Genomic DNA, 20,866 nt, shown 5'->3' with positions numbered 1-20,866 from the left:
CTGTCGATGTGTGTCACGATCGATGTTGATTTGGTTGCATCAAGAATCATTTTTTATTATGAATGTTCGACATTAATACAAATTCAAGGGAAATATAGGCCTATTGTTTGCAATGACCCTGATATCTTGAACAAACTCATGTATTTTGAGAAAAAAAACGACGCAATATTTCTTAGACAAGTTTTTTTTATTCATTTTCATTATTTATTGTCTGTAATACAAGACAAAGTGGAAACAAATTTGAGGTAACAGGTCTATTATCAAGAATCGCTGCGTTAGTAGGCCTATAAGAAACAAATTTGAGGTAATACATTCAATAGAAAGAAATCATGCATACTTGCTTTACAACCTTTCCCTGTTGGAAAAGCAAGTGGGAACAAGTTTACTCCAGCTAATGACCAGTTTAGTCCTGCAGTTGCACTGAAAAAAATGGTAATCTGAAAATGACCGGTTTTCAAGTCAAATATATTTACATCAATGAACCAATCTAAATACATTAGATTAATTACATTAGAATAACAATTGCAGATCACCACTTTCTACAGTGTGGCTGACCAGCCGCAGTGTTCCAAAAAACAACTCATTTGGTTTGTTGCTGATCCACGAGTTTGTCTACCAGTTTACACCTGATAATGACCAGTTTCGACCATCTTAAGCCCGATTTTCCAACAGGGTTATAATGAATACATTTCACAAATACTTTGTCAGTGTGTAGAATCTGCCCCATGGTCCAGCCAGGGACTTATAGAATATAATAATTCTTACATCGTTGAATAATTATTATTCATAGGTTTGAAACAGAGTCCCTAGCGTTACTCTTTTACTGTATTTGACACCTCTCAATAGGTGTGCTTCGTTTAGGGGTGCTCGGGCCCATTACGCGCCGCAGATCGCTACTGAAACTCGGTCTGCGGGCGAGCGGGTGCACCGCGCCACATGGCTCATTCACGGCTCTTTTGTTTCTCTTTCTGCTGCTCAGCGCTTGATACGTGTGGATGGAGATGTCTCGATGGAGAGAGGGTCTGGTTTCTGCGGGGAGCCCCCCCAGCACCGCCAGGGCCTCGAACATCTCCTTCAGGTTGGTGCAGTCTTTGGCAGACACCTCAAAGAGGGCACTTTCCTTCCCGAGAGACTGGCGGATATCGGTGTGCTGCACAGCTCTCGAGGAGTTTAAGTCCGTTTTATTGGCGCAGATTATTATCGGAAGCTGTCTGTTTTCTTTGGACTTGGTCAGCTTGGATTTGGCAGTGAAAATCTCCTCGCGTAACGAGCAGATCTCCGTGAAAGACTCTTGGTCAGTCACGCTGAACACCAGCAGGAATATGTCACCTGTTGAGGTCATAAAGCACATGCAATGAGATCTTTGTAAACCACGGGCTATAATGAAACGATTTAAAGAACACTAATTGAGTAAAAACACGGTGCACATACTGACCTGTTAGAATAGACAGTCTTCGCTTGGCCGGAAAGTCTCTCTCTTTGGACGCGTCCAGGATGTCTAACTGATATCTCTCTCCTCGGATGTGGTAGAGTTTGCTGTGAAAGTCTTCGGTTGTTGGCTCGTACTGTTCCTCGAATCCATCATCACCCAAAAAACGGCGTATCATCGCCGTTTTACCTACTCGGGGCGCGCCGAGCACAACTATGCGCCGGTAGTGACTGGGTTTTACGCTGACCAGCTCGTCGTTTTTACTCTCATATCTCATATGCTTTGTTTTACAGAGCTGAGACGCAGAAAAGGGATCCAGAGATCTCCTGGGGTTGCGTTCAGACGACGAGGGTCGCTTTCCAGTGCTGGAGGAGCGCACCACTCGCGCCTTTGGCTCTGGATGTGTCCAGTGCGACACGCACTGCAAATGCATGTCAGCTGTTGCGGTGCCTTCGGAATGATAGCTGCAACAGGAGAGCGTCGCGGTGCCATCAACTGAAAGAAGAGCTTTATCAGTTGTGTTCACCTCCATGCTCCTTGCTGGTATCATCCAGAACGGCTGATGCTGTGGTCGGCAGGACGGCGGTAGCACCCCGTGCTCTCGGTGCAGTGAGTTGTGTGCGGTTCCCGCAGTGCCTTTTATATGCTGATGATGGATGGGTGGTCTCGTGTGGTGCGTCATTCAACGCTTAGGGCTCGTCTGGCGAATTTGAACAATTCTGCTGCCTATTTAAGGTATTGCTCACCGCAGTGTTACTTGGATATGGGCCATTATTATGTAGAGCTACAGAGTATTGTCAGTTAAATGCAGCTATAATCATTACTGCAGGAAGTCAAAAAAAGTTTTAATTTCCCAGCTTAATTTGGAGTGAAAGATGCTTGAAAAAGCTTAAGAATATAGGCCTACTGTAAAAAGTTACTCATTTCTTCCCATGAGTTTTGTTGATATAAATTAATGTATTTAGGTTGATTGAGAGGCCTTAAATATTATGTTTGACTTGAAGAGAGCATTCTATTTTTCCGTGTAGCCTATTGTCGTAAATAATCGTAAATTTGTATTAAATAAATGGAAGAACATGTTAACAGCATGATTTTGAGTGTGGTATTTTCATTATAGTTCAATAGGTAGCTGAATTTGTCTGCACACTACAAAAATTCAAAACGGACCAAAAAGGTCTACCAAAAATGTAGTTATTTATTTTTCATATGCAAAAGTGAAAAAGTGACAAAAAATGTGCAAAGTGTTTTAAAAACAGACCAGCAGACGTTTCAGCCCATGCTCTCTGGTCTGTTTTTAAAACACTTTGCACATTTTTGAATTTTTGTAGTGTGCAGACAAATTCAGTTACCTATTGGACTAAAACTTTCTTCTTTTTGTTCTACGCACCTGAGAACTTTTTGTTTGTTCTGAGCGCACACAATTCCTACTTGACAAACTTTATAGTTCAGTAAAATTAATAAAGAGTAACTTACCACTCAGAATTTTAGGGTCAGAACGATTTTTAAATGTTTTTAAATGCATTTATTACATCAAAATTTTTTGTAAAATAAGTAATATTGCGAAATATTATTACAATTTAAAATATCTTAAAATATGTCTTCTGTTTGAATATATTTTAAGATGTAGTTTATTTCCTGTGATGCAAAGCTGAATTTTCAGCATCATTACTATCTTCATTGTTCAGTGTCACATGCAGTGTTGGGGAGTAACTTGTAACAGAATTACTTAATTTAATTATAATGTAACTGTAATCATTTACAGTTACTGAGAAAAATGTGTAGTTAAATAACAGTTACGTATGAAAATGTTAACTTCCCAACACTGGTCACATGATCCTTCAGAAATCATTCTAATATTCTGATTTGCTGCTCAAGAAACATTTCTTATTATTATCAATGGTTTTCCAACCAAGCTTTGCACATTACAGAGAAATACAACCAAAGCTGGTCTGGAACAGTCCACACTGCTCAGGTCTGCGTTTCCCAAAACCATCAGCTTAAGTACATCGTAGACCCATTGAAACCAATGTAGCTACGATCAATTTAGGCTTACAATGCTTTTGGGAAAAGCAGCCCAGGTCTGAAATGCTGTAATTAGATAAGCAAAGTGATACCAACAATGAAAAGTCTCAGTGCTTTTGTGCTAAATATAAGCACTCTTGTAACACTGCTCAAATAATCAAACATGCATGAACCAGAACCAACTGTTGTATAATATTGTTTTTGAAATGGGTATGTCAATGTGCAGCTTTCAGTATAGAGGCATAAGTAGCATGTGGGTGGCAATATTTCAGCTTATTTCCCTCAGTCGTCTGGATAATTGTGGGGTTGCTAATGACTGACTTTCCAAAATATTTATTGAACACCGCTTAATTTTCATTTACTGAATGATTTCCTGATGGATGGACCATTTTATTTGTGTGGGCACACAGGAACATTTGGTCAAAGAGGTAAAGGTTTATGCCCTTCTGTTTTTGTGTGTGTGTCTAGATGAGACTGGTACCTCGGGAATTACATCTATATGAATGAGTCCGTTTCACATCCCATTAATCTCTATGTGCGTAATGATGCTGATGGCTCTCTTTTAATAGAAATAGAAAAACAGCTGACATTAAACTAATCGAAGCATCACGACAATATAGGTATGATCACGACCACCATTCTCTCTTGCAGCTGACAACTGATTTGAACCGAGCTCTAAGCTTGTGAAAAAGAAGTAGCCTACACTTTCACATACTTTGGAAGATTTTAAAAGAATATACTTAAGTGTGAACTGACTGTAGACACTTACATGCATGTTATTTACAATTAAATTAAAATATATAGTTTGAATTTATTCAATTGCATTTATTGCCAATAGTTAAAACTAGTATTGTTCTTTGTAGTGCAATATTTGACCAGAAGGGTAAAATGTTATTTTCGTCACCCTGCTGAAAAAAAAACAATAGAACCCTGCCCAAAACACAATAGAAAATGTAATGGTTTTAATGGGAAATGTATAGGTTTGAATGGAAACTATAATGGTGTTTACTGGGATGTTAAATCCTATTGGAAAAATGCCCAAAACACACTACAAAAAGGAATTTTGTAATGGTTTTACTGGAAAAAGCTAATGGTTCATAATAGTATTTTAATGGAAACCATTGGAATTTATGTGATGGTTTCTATTGGGCTTGTTTTTTTTGGTTTGTTTTTTTTAGCAGGCTCGTTAGCGCTAGCATTCTACCAGCTTCAAATCATACACAGAGATGAAATAGTGCGGTAAGACCACATTTATTTGAATGAATTGTAGCATGTATTTCAATTAATGATCGATCGATTGAGAGAGAAAGAAAGAGATGACAGTTGTGTGTGTTAGCTGCATGCTACATGCTGCGCCTGCGCGTTTCTCTCTACAAACAATTAATTACTTCAAAAACAGCGCCATCTCGCGATCTAGTATCTAGGCAACTTCAAAATCGCTGGGAAGCGTTGACAACATGTTTGTGTGTGTGTGCAGAGCAATCTCAGACTCTCTCTCTCTCTATCTCTCAATCAATTCAATTCAATTCAAATGAGCTTTATTGGCATGACTTGCACAGTATTGCCAAAACATTGTCCATTACATGAATAAGGAACAAACGATTATATACTACATAATTATTTTACAGATCTTGTTCTTGTTTTAAGTAAATAAGTACATGCATACTTTCTTTTTTTTTTTCCCTCACAAACAAGGAAACTATTTAAGACTTCAGTTTTGCCCACTCACTGACAGTCTTAGTGACAGGCTGATACATATCCTGCTGCTGTTGTGATCATTTTGGAATTTTCCCCTAAAATGTGACTTAATTTTTCAGAATTTGGTAATGCCATAAAATTTGGTTTAATTTGTTGGAATTTCGGGAAATATGCAGCACTAATGTTGTGATAGTAATCACAGTGCAGTGTTAATGACTCTCTCTCTCGCTCTTTCTCTCTCTGTGTGTGTGCGTGTGTGAGAGTGATGTGTGTTGGTTAGCATGCAACTGTGCATCAATTAAAGCAGCGCATTAATATAGAACGGTGATTAAACTGACTTGGAACTACCTGTGCATTATACGGTTCTAATGTATACCTGCCAGCCAATCAGAATCCAGTATTCAGACAGACCATGGAATAAGTGTATTTTAAAACATGTTAAGATTACTAACACATATGATTTAAAATGTATTTTAAAGTAAAACTTTTAATTTGACATTGTAGTTTGTGTTTGTAACGAAAATTAAAATGTGCTTAATTGTCATGAAATGTTTAAATGTTCCAAAAAAGGCCCAAGTATTAACATTCAAGGCAACCTCATTACTTAACAGAAGAAAAATCCTCACCTTCTGCAGTGTAAACGACACCTACATCTCTGAGAGTCTCGGCTCGACTCACTCAAGGTTACTCTGAATGGACTGAATTGGTGCAGGGTGTGCTTTTGCTTTTCTTCTACAATGCTTACCTTGGTGTGCTTGAGACTAAATGTTCTCTGCTGAGAATGGAATATGCATCACCATGGCAACTCTGCAACTTTCTAACATCGGTTTCCAGAGTCTATTCCATAACTCTTAAAAGTAGAGGACGTGTCTTTTGTGAGCCATCACAATATCACTCACTCCTCTGTAAGGCCTTGCGTTCAGTTTTATCGCCCTGCTTGCCATTGTGCAGAGCTGTTCAGAGAACTTGGAGGCACGTATGGTTTCTCATCAGTAGAATTCACTATTTAAAAGTCAGTAAATGTATTCACTGAAGATAAAATGTGAAGTTGCCATGGCCTAAAATGATCCATCATTGCAACAATTTCTGATTAAGTATGTGAAAATATGTTCAATTCAGTCAGCTTGAAAGAGTTCTATGCACATTGTTCACTTGGTAATCAAAATGCATGTTCTCTTAATGACAAAATTACATGAGACACTCAAAATTGCACAAAACACCTTAAAATGCCACTCACAGACCTGGAAAATGAAATGTGGTGTGTAACAATCAACTAATATTTATTTCACATTTGTTTAATAATCAACATCATTTTAACTATAGAGGCAACAAAAACGACAACAACAGTGTAAATAAAACTGGAAAAAATCTCACACAATGCAACCATATCAATAATTAACCCTCTAGTGCTTTTTTTTTTTTAAGAATTTTTACTGAAATTTATTAAAGGTTTTGTCACTTGCTATGTGAACAAACACACACACACACACACACACACACACACACACACACACTCACTCTGATGGACGTGATTTGAAAAGGTTAAATGGTCCTGAAAAAAAAACAGTCAGTCATTTTTTGAAATATCAACCTCAATTTTGAAACACAACTTGTCTGTGCTTTGATTTTCACAGTTGTTGAGTGAAAATAGTATTTTTGTGCATTTTTGTAACAAACTTAATCATTTGTACCTTTTTAGTTTTATTTTTTAAACTTGTCTCACTTCAGTAATTATCTGCCAAGTGTCTTCTTAATAAACTTAATGTGCTCCAAAATTTATTTTCATGCTTAGGACCATAAAATACAATAATACTAATATATATTTATAATATAAACTGCCACAGGAGCAGCAACAGAGGGTTCATTTTCATAAATTATAATTAATTATACCAATTAATCTGTAGGAGAACAAAATATGTATTAATTCATCTGGCCTGCTCTTCTTGTTGCTTCAATTAAAAAATAGTATATTGCAAAAGAAAACCTTCCTTTAGATGCTTTACTTTTGTTCCTAAGAAAACCTTGCTTGATCATTTTAACACTGATTAATATTCACACTAAGATTAATTTGTATTCTTAGTCTATTATGTCTGCTACTAATGCACAAATGTTGGTATATTACTGAACTAATACAGACAGTATCATATTGGCAGTGAACATAGAAAAATACTTGGTTGTTATATAAAAGTGCTTCCATGTGAGGGCAGCAAAGGCATGATGGGTGTTTCTGCATTTCCTCTAATGCTTGTCAGGCAAAAATGTATGCATATTTCAAAACATTTCAATCAGTGCATCACGAACGTCTTGAGCTGGAGGTATGATTGTATCTATATGGAGTAGCAGGAGCGGGTGCGGGCGAGTCTGTCTCCTGCGGTCCGCCGGCTCTTTAACTTCCTCCTCTGCTCTGTCTGCATGTGCACTCTGATGACGTCACCGCCGGGCCTTTGTTACGAAACAAAGAATTTGGCCCAGAGTCTGTTTTCAGGGAAAAAGAAGACATGGCCTGTGTCCCAATGTGCATACTATATCCATCCTAAATTCTATGTGATATTAGTAATTTTCAATACTATTTAGGGCAGATAGGGTGGATAGTATTCACATTGGGAAGCAGGGTTAGTATAGACAGGAGGAGAGGTAATGTTAAATGCAAAAACACGTCCATCAAGCAACGTGAAAATTAAACAATAAAATAAGTGGATGTGTATTCTGCTATAGAGATAATGCAAACTAGGAAATTGTGACATGCCTGGATTTGCACTAATAACTTTCCTGGACTCATAGCCTGTCCATTTTGTATGAGATATGGCTCTTAAAAATTCAGCCCCGTTCACTTCTTTTTCAGAAAATGTTAGTCAAAGTATGATACTTTGGAAAATGTTGTCAACCACATAATGCCAAACTACTGTTGTACACTACCATTCAGACAGGCTGGTAAGAATTTTTAATATTTTTTAAAGAAGATTCTTATGCCCACCAAGGCTGAATTTATATGACCAAAAATACAGTAAAATGTTACAATATTCTGAAATATTATTACAATTGAAAATAACTTATTTCAGTCTGAATATATTTTAAAATGTAATTTATTCCTGTGAAGCAAAGCTGAAATTTTCAGCATCGTTACTCAGTCTTCAGTCTCACATGTTCAAAAATCATTCTAATATGATGATTTGCTGCTCAAGAATGTTTTATTATTTTTTATTATTAGCAATTCTGAAATTAGTTGGGGAACACTTTATTTCGATAGTCCACTTTAGACATTCTACTAACTATAAGTAACTTTGCAACTACATGTCAACTAGCAGAGTATTAGTAGACTGTCTACTAATATCTTCTAACACTTTATTTTGATGGGTCCACAACATACAACATACTGACTATGAGACACTTTGCAAGTACAGGTGCTGGTTATATAATTAGAATATCATCAAAAAGTTGATTTATTTCACTAATTCCATTCAAAAAGTGAAACTTGTATATTATATTCATTCATTACACACAGACTGATATATTTCAAATGTTTATTTCTTTTAATTTTGATGATTAGAGCTTACAGCTCATGAAAGTCAAAAATCAGTATCTCAAAATATTAGAATATTTACATTTGAGTTTCAATAAATGACCATCCCTACAGTATAAATTCTGGGTATCTCTTGTTCTTTGAAACCACAATAATGGGGAACACTGCTGACTTGGCAATGATCCAGAAGACGAACATTGACGCCCTCCACAAAGAGGGTAAGTCACAGAGGGTCATTACTGAAAGGTGTGGCTGTTTACAGAGTGCTGTATCAAAGCATATTAAATGCAAAGTTGGCTGGAAGGAAGAATTTGGGTAGGAAAAGGTGCACAAGCAACAGGGATGACCGCAAGCTTGAGAATACAGTCAAGCAAAGCTGATTCAAACACTTGGGAGAGCTTCACAAGGAGAGAACTGAAGCTGGAGTCAGTACATCAAGAGTCACCACGCTCAGACGTCTTCAGGAAAAGGGCTACCAAGCCACTTCTGAACCAGAGACAACGTCAGAAGCATCTTAACTGGGCTGTGGAGAAAAAGAACTGGACTGTTACTCAGTGGTCCAAAGTCCTCTTTTTAGATGAAAGTAAATTTTACATTTCATTTGGAAATCAAGGTCCCAGAGTCTGGAGGAAGAGTGCAGAGGCACAGAATCCATGTTGCTTGAAGTCCAGTGTGAAGTTTCCACAGTCAGTGATGATTTGGGCTGCCATGTCATCTGCTGGTGTTGGTCCACTGTGTTTTCTGAAGTCCACAGTCAACGCAGCCATCTACCAGGAAATTTTAGAGCACTTCATGCTTCCTTCTGTTGACAAGTTTTATGGAGATGCTGATTTCATTTTCCAGCAGGACTTGGCACCTGCCCACACTGCCAAAGGTACCAAAAGCTGGTTCAATGACCATAGTGTTACTGTGCTTGATTGGCCAGCAAACTCGCCTGACCTGAACCCCATAGAGAATCTAGAGGAAGATGAGAGACACCAGACCCAACAATGCAGATGAGCTGAAGGCCGCATTGCTGCAGTAATTCAGGCAAAAGTAGCCCCAACTAAGTATTGAGTGCTGTACATGCTCATACTTTTCATTTTCATACTTTTCAGTTGGCCAAGATTTCTTAAAATCCTTTCTTTGTATTGGTCTTATTATTAGTAATATTCTAATATTTTGAGATACTGATTTTTGACTTTCATGAGCTGTAAGCTCTAATCATCAAAATTAAAAGAAATAAACATTTGAAATATATCAGTCTGTGTGTAATGAATGAATATAATATACAAGTTTCACTTTTTGAATGGAATTAGTGAAATAAATCAACTTTTTGATGATATTCTAATTATATGACCAGCACCTATATATGTCAACTTATTCTACTCACCCTAAACCTACCCTACTGAGAGTTAGTAGACATGTAGTTACAAAGTTACTTATAGTTAGTAGAATGTCTAAAGTGGACTATCGAAATAAAGTGTAACCATTAGTTGTGCTGCATAATATTTCATCATTATGAAATCATTATGCCGCTTTAACAGGACAGCATTTATTTGAATTATTTGTGTCTTTACTGTCATTTTTGATCAATTTAATGTATCTTTGCAGAATAAAAGTATTTTTATTTTTTTTTAATAATAATAAAACTGCCTTTGAATGAAAGGTTTGCAACTTTTAACAGCCTTATAAAGTGACTAAAAACAGATTGTGTGATTTTTATTTTTTGCAATAAAAGTAAAATTCCCATTTTAATCATGAAGATACATATCAGGTACACCTTACTTTAAGAATGAAGAAAAACATTAAGTATTTGTGCCTTTAATTGTTTAAAAAACGTTATGTGACAGGAGAATGTACCTTTTTGTGGGAAGTGTCAAAAATAAATTTGCTTAGGATTAAACACTGTTTGTCTCCTCACAACAGATTTGAGAAGCAGAATTGACTCTTTTTTTTTTTTTTTTTTTGGCAGCTGTTCAGAATGTCTTTGTTTATTCAGCAGAAACGAGGGAGAGTATCAGTTTGTCAAGACCAGAGCTGGTATTTCCAGAAACTCTTGCTTGGCCAAAACACTTGTCACAAGGAAGCTTTGAATAGAAATTCTTTTCAATAGTCTTGCATTCCTTCTCACTATTTATGCATTTGAGATGAAGAGTCGGACTGTTTTTGTGATTCAAAGTGTGTTTTTGGAAAGATTTTGCTTTTGCTCCGTTAAACCCATTAAACACACACACACACACACACACACACACACACACACACACACACACACACACACACACACATACTTCTGTTGCTTATTTATTTATTTACTTACTTACTTATACGTATGTACTTAACAAATTGAGGATATCTCCATAAGTAGGTTTTGTCAAATTTAGCTCAGTTTTGTGTACACATTTATCTCCAAAATATGGCTAATATAAATGTGGATCAAATGTAGCTGTATATCACAATCTAATTTTTAATGATTTATAATATTTATGATAATGCTGAATTAGATCATGTGGCTGTGAGGATTGCATTAGACTGGCATTATATGGCATATTACCCCTATAATGAATAAATCACGAGAATAAGCGGCAGGTAGGTCTGTGGGAAGAGTCATAAGTAATTTAACACCCCTCATCTCCACCCCCTTAAATCTGGCACTAGAGCTGCCCTGTCATTTCCAATAGAGCACATTAGACAATTTCACCATCCTCAGATACGGTAAACAATCTGGTGTCTTTTTTCCCAAAGCATTACACAAATCCCATTATCCTATCTATATTTTAAATATATTTTCATTAAATTGTGGTTTATTTAAATTAATTATTTATTGTTTGAAAACCGTAAAACCTCTCAAATCAGGGATTTAAACTGTTTAGACATTTCCCAAACAAGGTTGTAAGAATTGCAAATACCATAGAAAATGACCAGAAAATCTCCTATAAAAAATGATCAATAATGAAGACTATTTTAATCAGTCTAAGCACCTCCTTTTACTGACCATTTGTTCAAAAAGAAAAATATGGCTAGGCTATATAATTTTAGAGATGCAAAACATATTTTGTATACACTGCAAAAAAAAAAAAAAAGGTTAAAATAAATTTATATACAGTGGGGCAAAAAAGTATTTAGTCAGCCACCAATTGTGCAAGTTCTCCCACTTAAAAAGATGAGAGAGGCCTGTAATTTTCATCATAGGTATACCTCAACTATGAGAGACAAAATGAGGGGAAAAAAATCCAGAAAATCACATTGTAGGATTTTTAAAGAATTAATTGGTAAATTCCTCGGTAAAATAAGTATTTGGTCACCTAAAAGACCAGTAACTTCTTCTTTAAGAGGCTCCTCTGTCCTCCACTCGTTACCTGTATTAATGGCATCTGTTTGAACTCGTTATCAGTATAAAAGACACCTGTCCACAACCTCAAACAGTCCAACTCCAAACTCCACCATGGCCAAGACCAAAGAGCTGTCAAAGGACATCAGAAACAAAATTGTAGACCTGCACCAGGCTGGGAAGACTGAATCTGCAATAGGTAAGCAGCTTGGTGTGAAGAAATCAACTGTGGGAGCAATTATTAGAAAATGGAGGACATACAAGACCACTGATAATCTCCCTCGATCTGGGGCTCCACGCAAGATCTCACCCGTGGGGTCAAAATGATCACAAGAACTGTGAGCAAAATCCCAGAACCACACGAGGGGACCTAGTGAATGACCTGCAGAGAGCTGGGACCAAAGTAACAAAGGCTACCATCAGTAACACACTGCACCGCCAGGGACTCAAATCCTGCAGTGCCAGACGTGTCCCCCTGCTTAAGCCAGTACATGTCCGGCCCGTCTGAAGTTTGCTAGAGAGCATTTGGATGATCCAGAAGAGGATTGGGAGAATGTCATATGGTCAGATGAAACCAAAATAGAACTTTTGGTAAAACTCAACTTGTCGTGTTTGGAGGAGAAAGAATGCTGAGTTGCATCCAAAGAACACCATACCTACTGTGAAGCATGGGGTGGAAACATCATGCTTTGGGGCTGTTTTTCTGCAAAGGGACCAGGACGACTGATCCGTGTAAACGAAAGAATGAATGGGGCCATGTATCGTGAGATTTTGAGTGAAAACCTCCTTCCATCAGCAAGGGCATTGAAGATGAAACGTGGCTGGGTCTTTCAGCATGACAATGATCCCAAACACACCGCCTGGCAACGAAGGAGTGGCTTCAGAAGAAGCATTTCAAGGTCCTGGAGTGGCCTAGCCAGTCTCCAGATCTCAACCCCATCGAAAATCTTTGGAGGAGTTGAAAGTCCGTGTTGACCAGCGACAGCCCCAAAACATTACTGCTCTAGAGGAGATCTGCATGGAGGAATGGGCCAAAATACCAGCAACAGTGTGTGAAAACTTACAGAAAACTTTTGACCTCTGTCATTGCCAACAAAGGGTATATAACAAAGTATTGAGATGAAATTTTGTTATTGACCAAATACTTATTTTCCACCATAATTTGCAAATAAATTCTTTAAAAATCCTACAATGTGATTTTCTGGATTTTTTCTCATTTTGTCTCTCATAGTTGAGGTATACCTATGATGAAAATTACAGGCCTCTCTCATCTTTTTAAGTGGGAGAACTTGCACAATTGGTGGCTGACTAAATACTTTTTGCCCCACTGTATATATGTGTATATATATATATATATATATATATATATATATATATAGTGCTGTCAAACAATTAATCGCATCCAAAATAAAAGTTGCATATTTATTATGTATATATAAATACACACACATGCATGCATATATTTAAGAAAAATATGTTATGTTTATATATTAAATATATTTATATATGATATAATTTATATGAATATAAATATATACATGCAAATACATGTAAATATTTTCAAAATATATGCTGTATGTGTGTCTTTATATATACATAATGAATATACACAGTACACACACATTCAGTGGTGTGAAAGTGTTGGCCCCCTTCCTGATTTTTAATTTTTTTGCATATTTGTCTCACTTAAAAGATGCAGATCATCAAATAAATTTTAATATTACACAAAGATAATGCAAGTAAATACAAAATGCAGTTTTTAAATGATGATTTCATTTATTAAGGGAAAAAATCTGTCCAAACCTACCTGGCCCTACGTGAAAAATTAATTACCCCCTCCTATTAAATCATGAAAGAACTGTGATTAACCACATTATTTTAGAAAGCTGAGTTAAATTTCACTTGCCAAACCCAGGCCTGATTACTGCCAGACCTGTTGAATCAAGAAATCACTTAAATAGAACCTGTCTGACAAAGTGAAGCATGTTTAAAGAGCAACACATCATTCCGCGATCTTAAGAAATTCATAAACAGATGAGAAACAAAGTAGTTTACATGTATCAGTCTGGAAAGGGCTATAAAGCCATTTCTAAGGCTTTGGGACTCCAGCAAACCATGATCAGAGCCATTATCCACAAATGGAGAAAACTTGGAACAGTGGTGAATCTTCCCAGGAGTGGCCGGCCTACCAAAATTACTCCAAGAGCACAAAGACGACTCATCCAGGAGGTCATAAAAGAACCCAGAACAACATCTAAAGAACTGCAGGCCTCACTTGGCAAAAACAGCATCCATGGGAGAGTTTCAAGGCAAAAGCCATCGCTGACCAAAAACAACACAAAGGCTCGTCTCACATTTGCCAAAAAATATCTTGATTATCCCCAAGACTTTTGGGCAAATATTCTGTGGACTGATGCGACAAAAGTTGAACTTTTTGGAAGGTGTGTGTCCCGTTACATCTGGCGTAAAACCAACACAGCATTTCATAAAATGAACATCATGTCAGCAGTCAAACATGGTGCTGCTTTGCAGCTTCAGAACCTGGATGACTTGCCATAATTGATGGAACCATGCATTCTGCTCTCTATCAGAAAATCCTGAAGGAGAATGTCCGGCCATCAGTTTGTGACTTCAAGCTCAAGCACATTTGGGTTCTGCAGCAGGACAATGATCCCAAACACAGCAGCAAGTCCACCTCTGAATGGCTGAAGAAAAACAAAATGAAGACTTTGGAGTGGCCTAGTCAAAGTCCTGACCTGAATCCTATTGAGATGTTGTGGCATGACCTTAAAAAGGCGGTTCATGCTCGAAAACCCTCCAATGTGGCTGAATTACAACAATTCTGCAAAGAAGAGTGGGCCAAAATTCCTCCACAGCGATGTGAAAGACTCATTGCCAGTTATCGCAAACGCTTGATTGCAGTTGTTGCTGCAAATGGTGGCACAACCAGTTACTAGGTTTAGGGGGCAAGCACTTTTTCACGCCATGTGGGTTTGGATTTTGTTTTCCCTTCATAAGAAAAAACTTAATTTAAAAACTGCATGTTGTGTTTACTTGTGTTATCTTTGATTAATATTTAAATTTGTTTGATGATCTGAAACTTTAAAGTGTGACAAACATGCAAAAAAAAAAAAAAAATCAGGAAGGGGGCCAACACTTTTTCACACCACTGTATATTATGTAAACAAAAACTTTTATTTTGGATGTGATTAATCGCGATTAATCGTTTGACAGCAATAATATATATATGGTAACACTTTACAATAAGGTGTCATTTGTTAACATTAGTTAATGTATTAACTAACATGGACAAACAATGCATTTATTACACTATTTATTAATATTTGTTAATGTTAATGAAAATACATTTATTACACTATTTATTAATATTTGTTAATGTTAATGTTAATGAAACATTGTTTATTCATGTTAGTTCACAGTGCATTAACTAATGTTAACAAACACAACTTGTGATTTTAATAATGCATTAGTAAATGTTGAGATTAACATTAAATAAGATTAATAAATGCTGTAAAGTATTATTAATTCTTAGTTCATGTTTACTGATGTTGTTAACTAATGAACCTTATTGTAAAGTGTTACCATATAGGCTATATATATATAGATAGATAGATAGATAGATAGATAGATAGATGCGCTACTTTGAAACAATTTTTACTGGTGAAATTTTACAAATAATTACAAAAAAATAAAAAAATTAAATTAAATTGAAACTAACACATTATATGTGACTTTTTTTCAAGAGAAAGACTGAAATGTTATTCCTTGCTAAACGCATTCCAAATAATATTTGTTTTATTTACAACTCAGAATAAAAAAAATATTTAACAGAGTACTCTGTTGGTAGGAAGGGCCATCTGAGAGCAGATTTCCAGGCAGAGCTGATTGATAAATCGGGACATAGCAGCAGTAATTTGCTTTCTGCCAGCGTCAGACTGGTGCGTCTCGTTTCGGAGCACAAAGGGTTAAAGTAGACTGACTCTGACTCTGCAGGCGCAAGCAACCTCCCTCCCTCCCTCCCTCCATCAGCCTCTTCCCTCGGTTCACTTTACTGGGCTTTAACAGGGGGGCTCTGTATCAGCGAGGTTGGCGCCCGGGACTTTTTTTCGGGATATGTACCAATAACTCCTAACCGGATAGGCCTCCAGAAAGCGCAACAACAAAAACACGCAGGCGAAACTTTGAGGCGCTGAACTGAGTTGAACGTCTGCTGCATTTCAGTCAAGATTTCCAAAACTATCCACACTGAAAACATGCGGAGATGTCGAGAGGAGCACAACTACCTATAGGATCCCGAAGTTGGGACCTTTATGTCAAGCAATGAGAGGTAAGGACACAAAGGACGTTCAGATGGCTACGATTTCGGCTCTCGCGGGTCAATGTAAGATTTCCAAATCTTACTCTATTATTCCAGCTGAGTCACTCCCGCAAGCAAGCGTCGCCCTCTCAACACTCACCTCTCCTGCCGCAATACCGCATTATGAGGATGCGAGCGCTGCTAAAGCGGCTCTTTATTCCTGTCCCGTAACATCGGCAAGCGTCTGAATGATTTTAAGGGTGTGATTCACCTTCCAGATTAAAATCCTCCGTCAAAACCGTGAGAGGCACATGAATTGTGGAAGAGCTGGTTCTCCACCCGGATTGAAAGTTGTTTTCTTCTGAAGTGGACTGCTTCGTAAACTAGTTTGCGAGAAAACACAGCCATTTCGCGTTTTTTTCTTTCTGAAATATAACGCGGTAACGTTACTTTTACGTTACGTTACATTTAGATAAAAGTAGAAACAAATCCATAGTGCAACTTTTCATTTGGATATTCTGTAGGTAATTCAATGAAATAGGCATATTTTCATTTGTAAAAGATTGTTGCCTTGCATTGAGCCAGTTGTATTTAAAATATATAATAATAATGCTGAAATTTCTACTATTGAATCACTTTTTAATAATCACTTACCTACTATACAAAAACTAATAAATAAACTGGGTAAAAAGGATATATTTGCTCACCATTACAGAATTTACTTCCTGATGGTGTCATAATGGTGTTATTATGACAAACACTTTAGTTTAGGGAGCAATTCACACTGTTAACTAGTTGCTTATTAGCATGTAGGCTATTAACATATCGGCTGTTTATTAGTGCTTATAAAGCACATATTCTGCTACATCCCTTAATTCTACCAATACCTAAACTTAACTACCTTAATAAGCAGCAAATTAGGAGTTTGAGGCAAAAGTCATAGTTAACGGTTTGTTAATGGCAAGAATTGGAACTTAAAATAAAGTGCGACCACCTTTTCTAATATATGTAGTTCATAGTTCATCGTAGTTACATAATTTTTTCTAATACTTTGTTATAAGTCAAATGTAAAGCTGACTATATATATATATATATATATATATATATATATATATATATATATAAAGATATTGTTTACACACACATACAGTTTTTAACAAAAAGTATTAATAAAAAATATTATGTTTTTAAATTTACATATATATATATATATAGTAAAAGAATATGAGAGGTGAAACTGACAGTGTGTGAATGACCCCGCTCTTTCTTATACTGATGGGTTTGGACATGTAGAGTGAATTTTCGCCTTGCATTCAGATTGATGTGGGAACTCATTGTGTATTGTGCCCAGGTGCCAGCAGCGCTTGTTTTTGAAATTCCACCCTCTTTGCGCAGCACAGACTCACAGCAGAAATGTGATGTTAAGCAAGCTGCTGTTATTGATTGTCGTCTAAACCCAGAGAGCAGAATGTGTCACCACATCAAGGTCATGGCCTGTGGACTATGAGAGCAGTTTCTCACTGGTGTATGAAGCATATATGGCTTTGATGTGTGCATGTCTTTTTTATTCAGGGTGTGGTCTTGTTTATATAAAGTTATTAATAATTTTTCAGAGGAAGCCAACAGTGGCTCTATGGCTTTGCCATTCAAAATACAATGTACAGTCTTATGCAATGACATTTGTAATCAACAACATAAAATAAACAGTAATATTTCTAGTCCAGTCTAGTAAAAATTAATCATTTACAATCATTGACTGATCAATCACACAGTCATACAGTCTCTCTAACAGAGCACTGTTAAAAGGATTTGTACAAGAAAATACTATTTCAGTCTCTCTACTTCAAAATCTCACCTTTACTTAAATTCTTTAAAGTTAAATTCCTTGCACACTGAGTACAGTGCGTTTTTTCGTATTCGTCATCCTTTCCTGTTAAAATGCTTGCTACGGATGCGAAAAATGCAGAAAATCAAACCTGATCTGAATTTTTAAGACGGATGAAAGTTTCGGAGGCAGTGCGTAAACATGATTGATCACAACGTGAGGTCGTATTTATTTTTTATCGTGTGAAAATTTCGGACTCGGTGTGCAATGACTAAAGTGAAATTTCTTCAGTGTATGCTATCAAAGTTACGTGGAAAGTAAGCTTTTTTTTCCCCAGAGATGTTTCTTATAGTTTACCAACAGAGCTGATAGTGTTCAAGATAAATCATCAAAATATTAACATTATTTGTGTGCTTGAGACTACAAATGCTGTAAATCACAAATATGATACACTTCCCATACACAGGATCTGTTGTGTATAAAAAAATAATACAAATAAACAAATATTTTTAATGGACCTCATTCATGAAACACCAGTTGAATTTTTGTCAGTTTTTCAATCATTGTCCATCCAAATCTCCTCTTACATATTTATTGATTGATTAATTGCTAATGCTTTTATGAATGTTTTACACACAAATTTATTCTGCTCCTTTTTCATTATCGAGACTCATTGATCCTTGTCGAATTGGAGTGGTTTTATATATATTTTTTTAAATGAAAGTATGTCATTTTCCTACTTAGGTATTTTGCTAGTAGTAGCTCCTGCAGCACTTTCTTGTTGATCTGGAATGTGTTGTTTGTACAGTTTCTCTTGTCTATCATGGAGTTAGTTTGTGGAGTGAGTGTAAACTGTATGTTTACATGTCTTTAAAAATGGCGCGTGTTGTTTCAAATGGCATGCGATCATCCAATCAATGTACATTTGCACCACTGGTAGTTCCTACAGTGCTGGCTCTGAAGTAGGAGTTAATTTAGTCCCCCAAAAAGTGTTCCTAGAACCACCATCGTTCCCAGTTCCTGTGGTGTGAACACGCCAAAAACTGGCTACATCCGGCAATAGTTACAGGAGCTCTGAAAACGTTCCTCATGGTGTGAAGCCCCTTTTGTAGCAGTTGACATACTGTAGCTGTGTGTTTGATTAGTTGTGTCAGTGACCAGGATGATGTTTCAATAGCACTTGGTTGACTTAGTAGTTTGTTCATGGTTACAGGCATGTTCACATTTTCCTCTTTCTATATTTAAGTCTAGACTGACAACCTACATTACATTGGATAATGTGTCCACATAGTCACAACACTCGTGCCTGATGTGAATTTCAAGTTTTGCTGGTTCCAAGCTATTTGAAGTTGGGTGTCAAAATTTTACTGGTCTCTTCTTTAGACGTGTGCCATTCAGGCAAAACTGATAAAGTGTGTAATTTCTGCACCACTAGTGTCATCAAGCAGTTTTTCAAACAAGTTTTAAGTAATTACATCCCTGTCTTCTTTGGGACAAAAAGGTAGTAAAACTTGTCCCAAACTGGTGGTGGCTGTGGGCACTGAAATAAACAAATAGTGGTACGGAAATTACACACTTCAGCTGTTTGACTGAATGACACATCTTTTAAAAGCACCTTTTACATCCAAGATTATTGCTACAAATAGCTTAACTGTTAAAGCCCAAAAGAGCAGAAGTTTCTTTCAAGTCTGCGTTCCTCCTCAGCTGGTGCTCATTTCTTTGAAGACATGTTGAATGCAGGTGGTTTGTGTTATATTGCAGAGAGGAGCTGAGTTATGTGTTTTGATATCAGCTGTCAGACAGTACACTTGTGAAAAAGGAGTGCACTTAAATGTATTATATGCGCACTTGTAGTGGACTTCTGTTCTTAAAAGTATATTTTTAAGAAGCTGGAATTTCATTTAATATGAATTATTAATGAAATAAAAGTGCTCTTAAAGAGAGATGCTTTCATGACTTTGTTTCTTAACACCGTTAAGTACACTTTTAATAAGGACACTATAATAATGTCAACTTAAAAGTTTTACTTTAAATTACTTGGTAAATTATGTTTTTAATAATCTTTTGTCTTGCTTTGAAGAAGTACACTTAGAGTAACATACTAAAGCACATGTAAAGTACTTGTTTATACTATAACTGTAATGTGTTATTTGATATTACTTTTAAATGTAATATATTTTAAGTGTACTAAATTGCAACTTCATTGCAAATGTGTAATTATAAATATATTTAAATTGATGACACAGAAGTTTTTTTTATGCCTTTAATGGACAGGACAGTAGAGAGATGACAGGAAAGCATTGGGAAGAGAGAGGGGAGTGATGGGAATCGAACTCGGGTTGCTGTGAGCACAACTGCGCTATATGTCGGCGCACTAACCACAAGGCTATTGGCACCCACACAAAAGTTTTAATATGATATTAAAATGATATTAAAGCATATTTTAGTTTACCATAAACGCTTGGTAGTACATGACTCGGCAATACACTTTAACCAATTACAACAAAATATTTACAACAGAAGTAATTATGAAATTACGTTTAAAGATGTACTAAAACCATGCATATCAAGTTCATCTAATTGCATTTAATGTAAGTTTACACTATAATGCATTTTCATTTAATTGTAAAAACATGCAGTTAAGTGTCCAAAAACATTTTTATTTTGATTGATGTTATTTTAAAATAATTTATTTTAATTTTGTATGATTTATTTCATTATTAGCTTTTCATTAAACTCACAAC

The 20,866-nt window shown here is 36.3% G+C and overlaps 2 protein-coding genes across 8 annotated transcripts in view; one reads left to right on the top strand and one right to left on the bottom strand.

Annotated features, from left to right (window-relative positions):
• The window catches only part of epn3a (epsin 3a), a 39,727-nt gene that overhangs the window by 1,819 nt on the left and 17,042 nt on the right, over window positions 1-20,866 (top strand). The window contains exon 1 of one of the 7 annotated variants that reach the window (XM_058771667.1): window positions 2,060-2,164. The exons of 2 other annotated variants lie outside the window; for them this stretch is intronic. The gene's annotated coding sequence lies outside the window, so the exon portion shown is untranslated. Of the gene's footprint in view, window positions 1-2,059; window positions 2,165-16,004; window positions 16,328-20,866 lie in introns of those variants that run through there. 4 more of the 7 variants (XM_058771670.1, XM_058771669.1, XM_058771663.1 and 1 more) reach the window with 4 other exon arrangements.
• Window positions 144-4,905, bottom strand: rasd2a (RASD family member 2a). Its single transcript, XM_058771673.1, has 2 exons — window positions 1,436-4,905; window positions 144-1,329 (listed from the first exon to the last, which is right to left on the bottom strand). Exons 1-2 carry the CDS (start codon window positions 2,109-2,111, stop codon window positions 821-823), a joined length of 1,185 nt encoding a protein of 394 aa, XP_058627656.1. The 5' UTR covers window positions 2,112-4,905; the 3' UTR covers window positions 144-820.

Source organism: Onychostoma macrolepis, chromosome 03 (genome assembly GCF_012432095.1).
Source record: "Onychostoma macrolepis isolate SWU-2019 chromosome 03, ASM1243209v1, whole genome shotgun sequence".
Taxonomy (NCBI): Eukaryota; Metazoa; Chordata; class Actinopteri; order Cypriniformes; family Cyprinidae; genus Onychostoma; species Onychostoma macrolepis.
The sequence above is the reverse complement of the archived record's forward strand: the minus strand, read 5'-3'. Positions and strand labels throughout refer to the sequence as shown.

What these genes read in the sequence shown, in the direction of transcription:
- rasd2a (XM_058771673.1), bottom strand. Translation starts at nt 2,111, where the DNA reads ATGACGCACCACACGAGACCACCCATCCATCATCAGCATATAAAAGGC. An exon ending in AAGACTGTCTATTCTAACAG is followed by an intron (nt 1,330 to 1,435) that starts GTCAGTATGTGC and finishes TGACCTCAACAG; the next exon opens with GTGACATATTCCTGCTGGTG.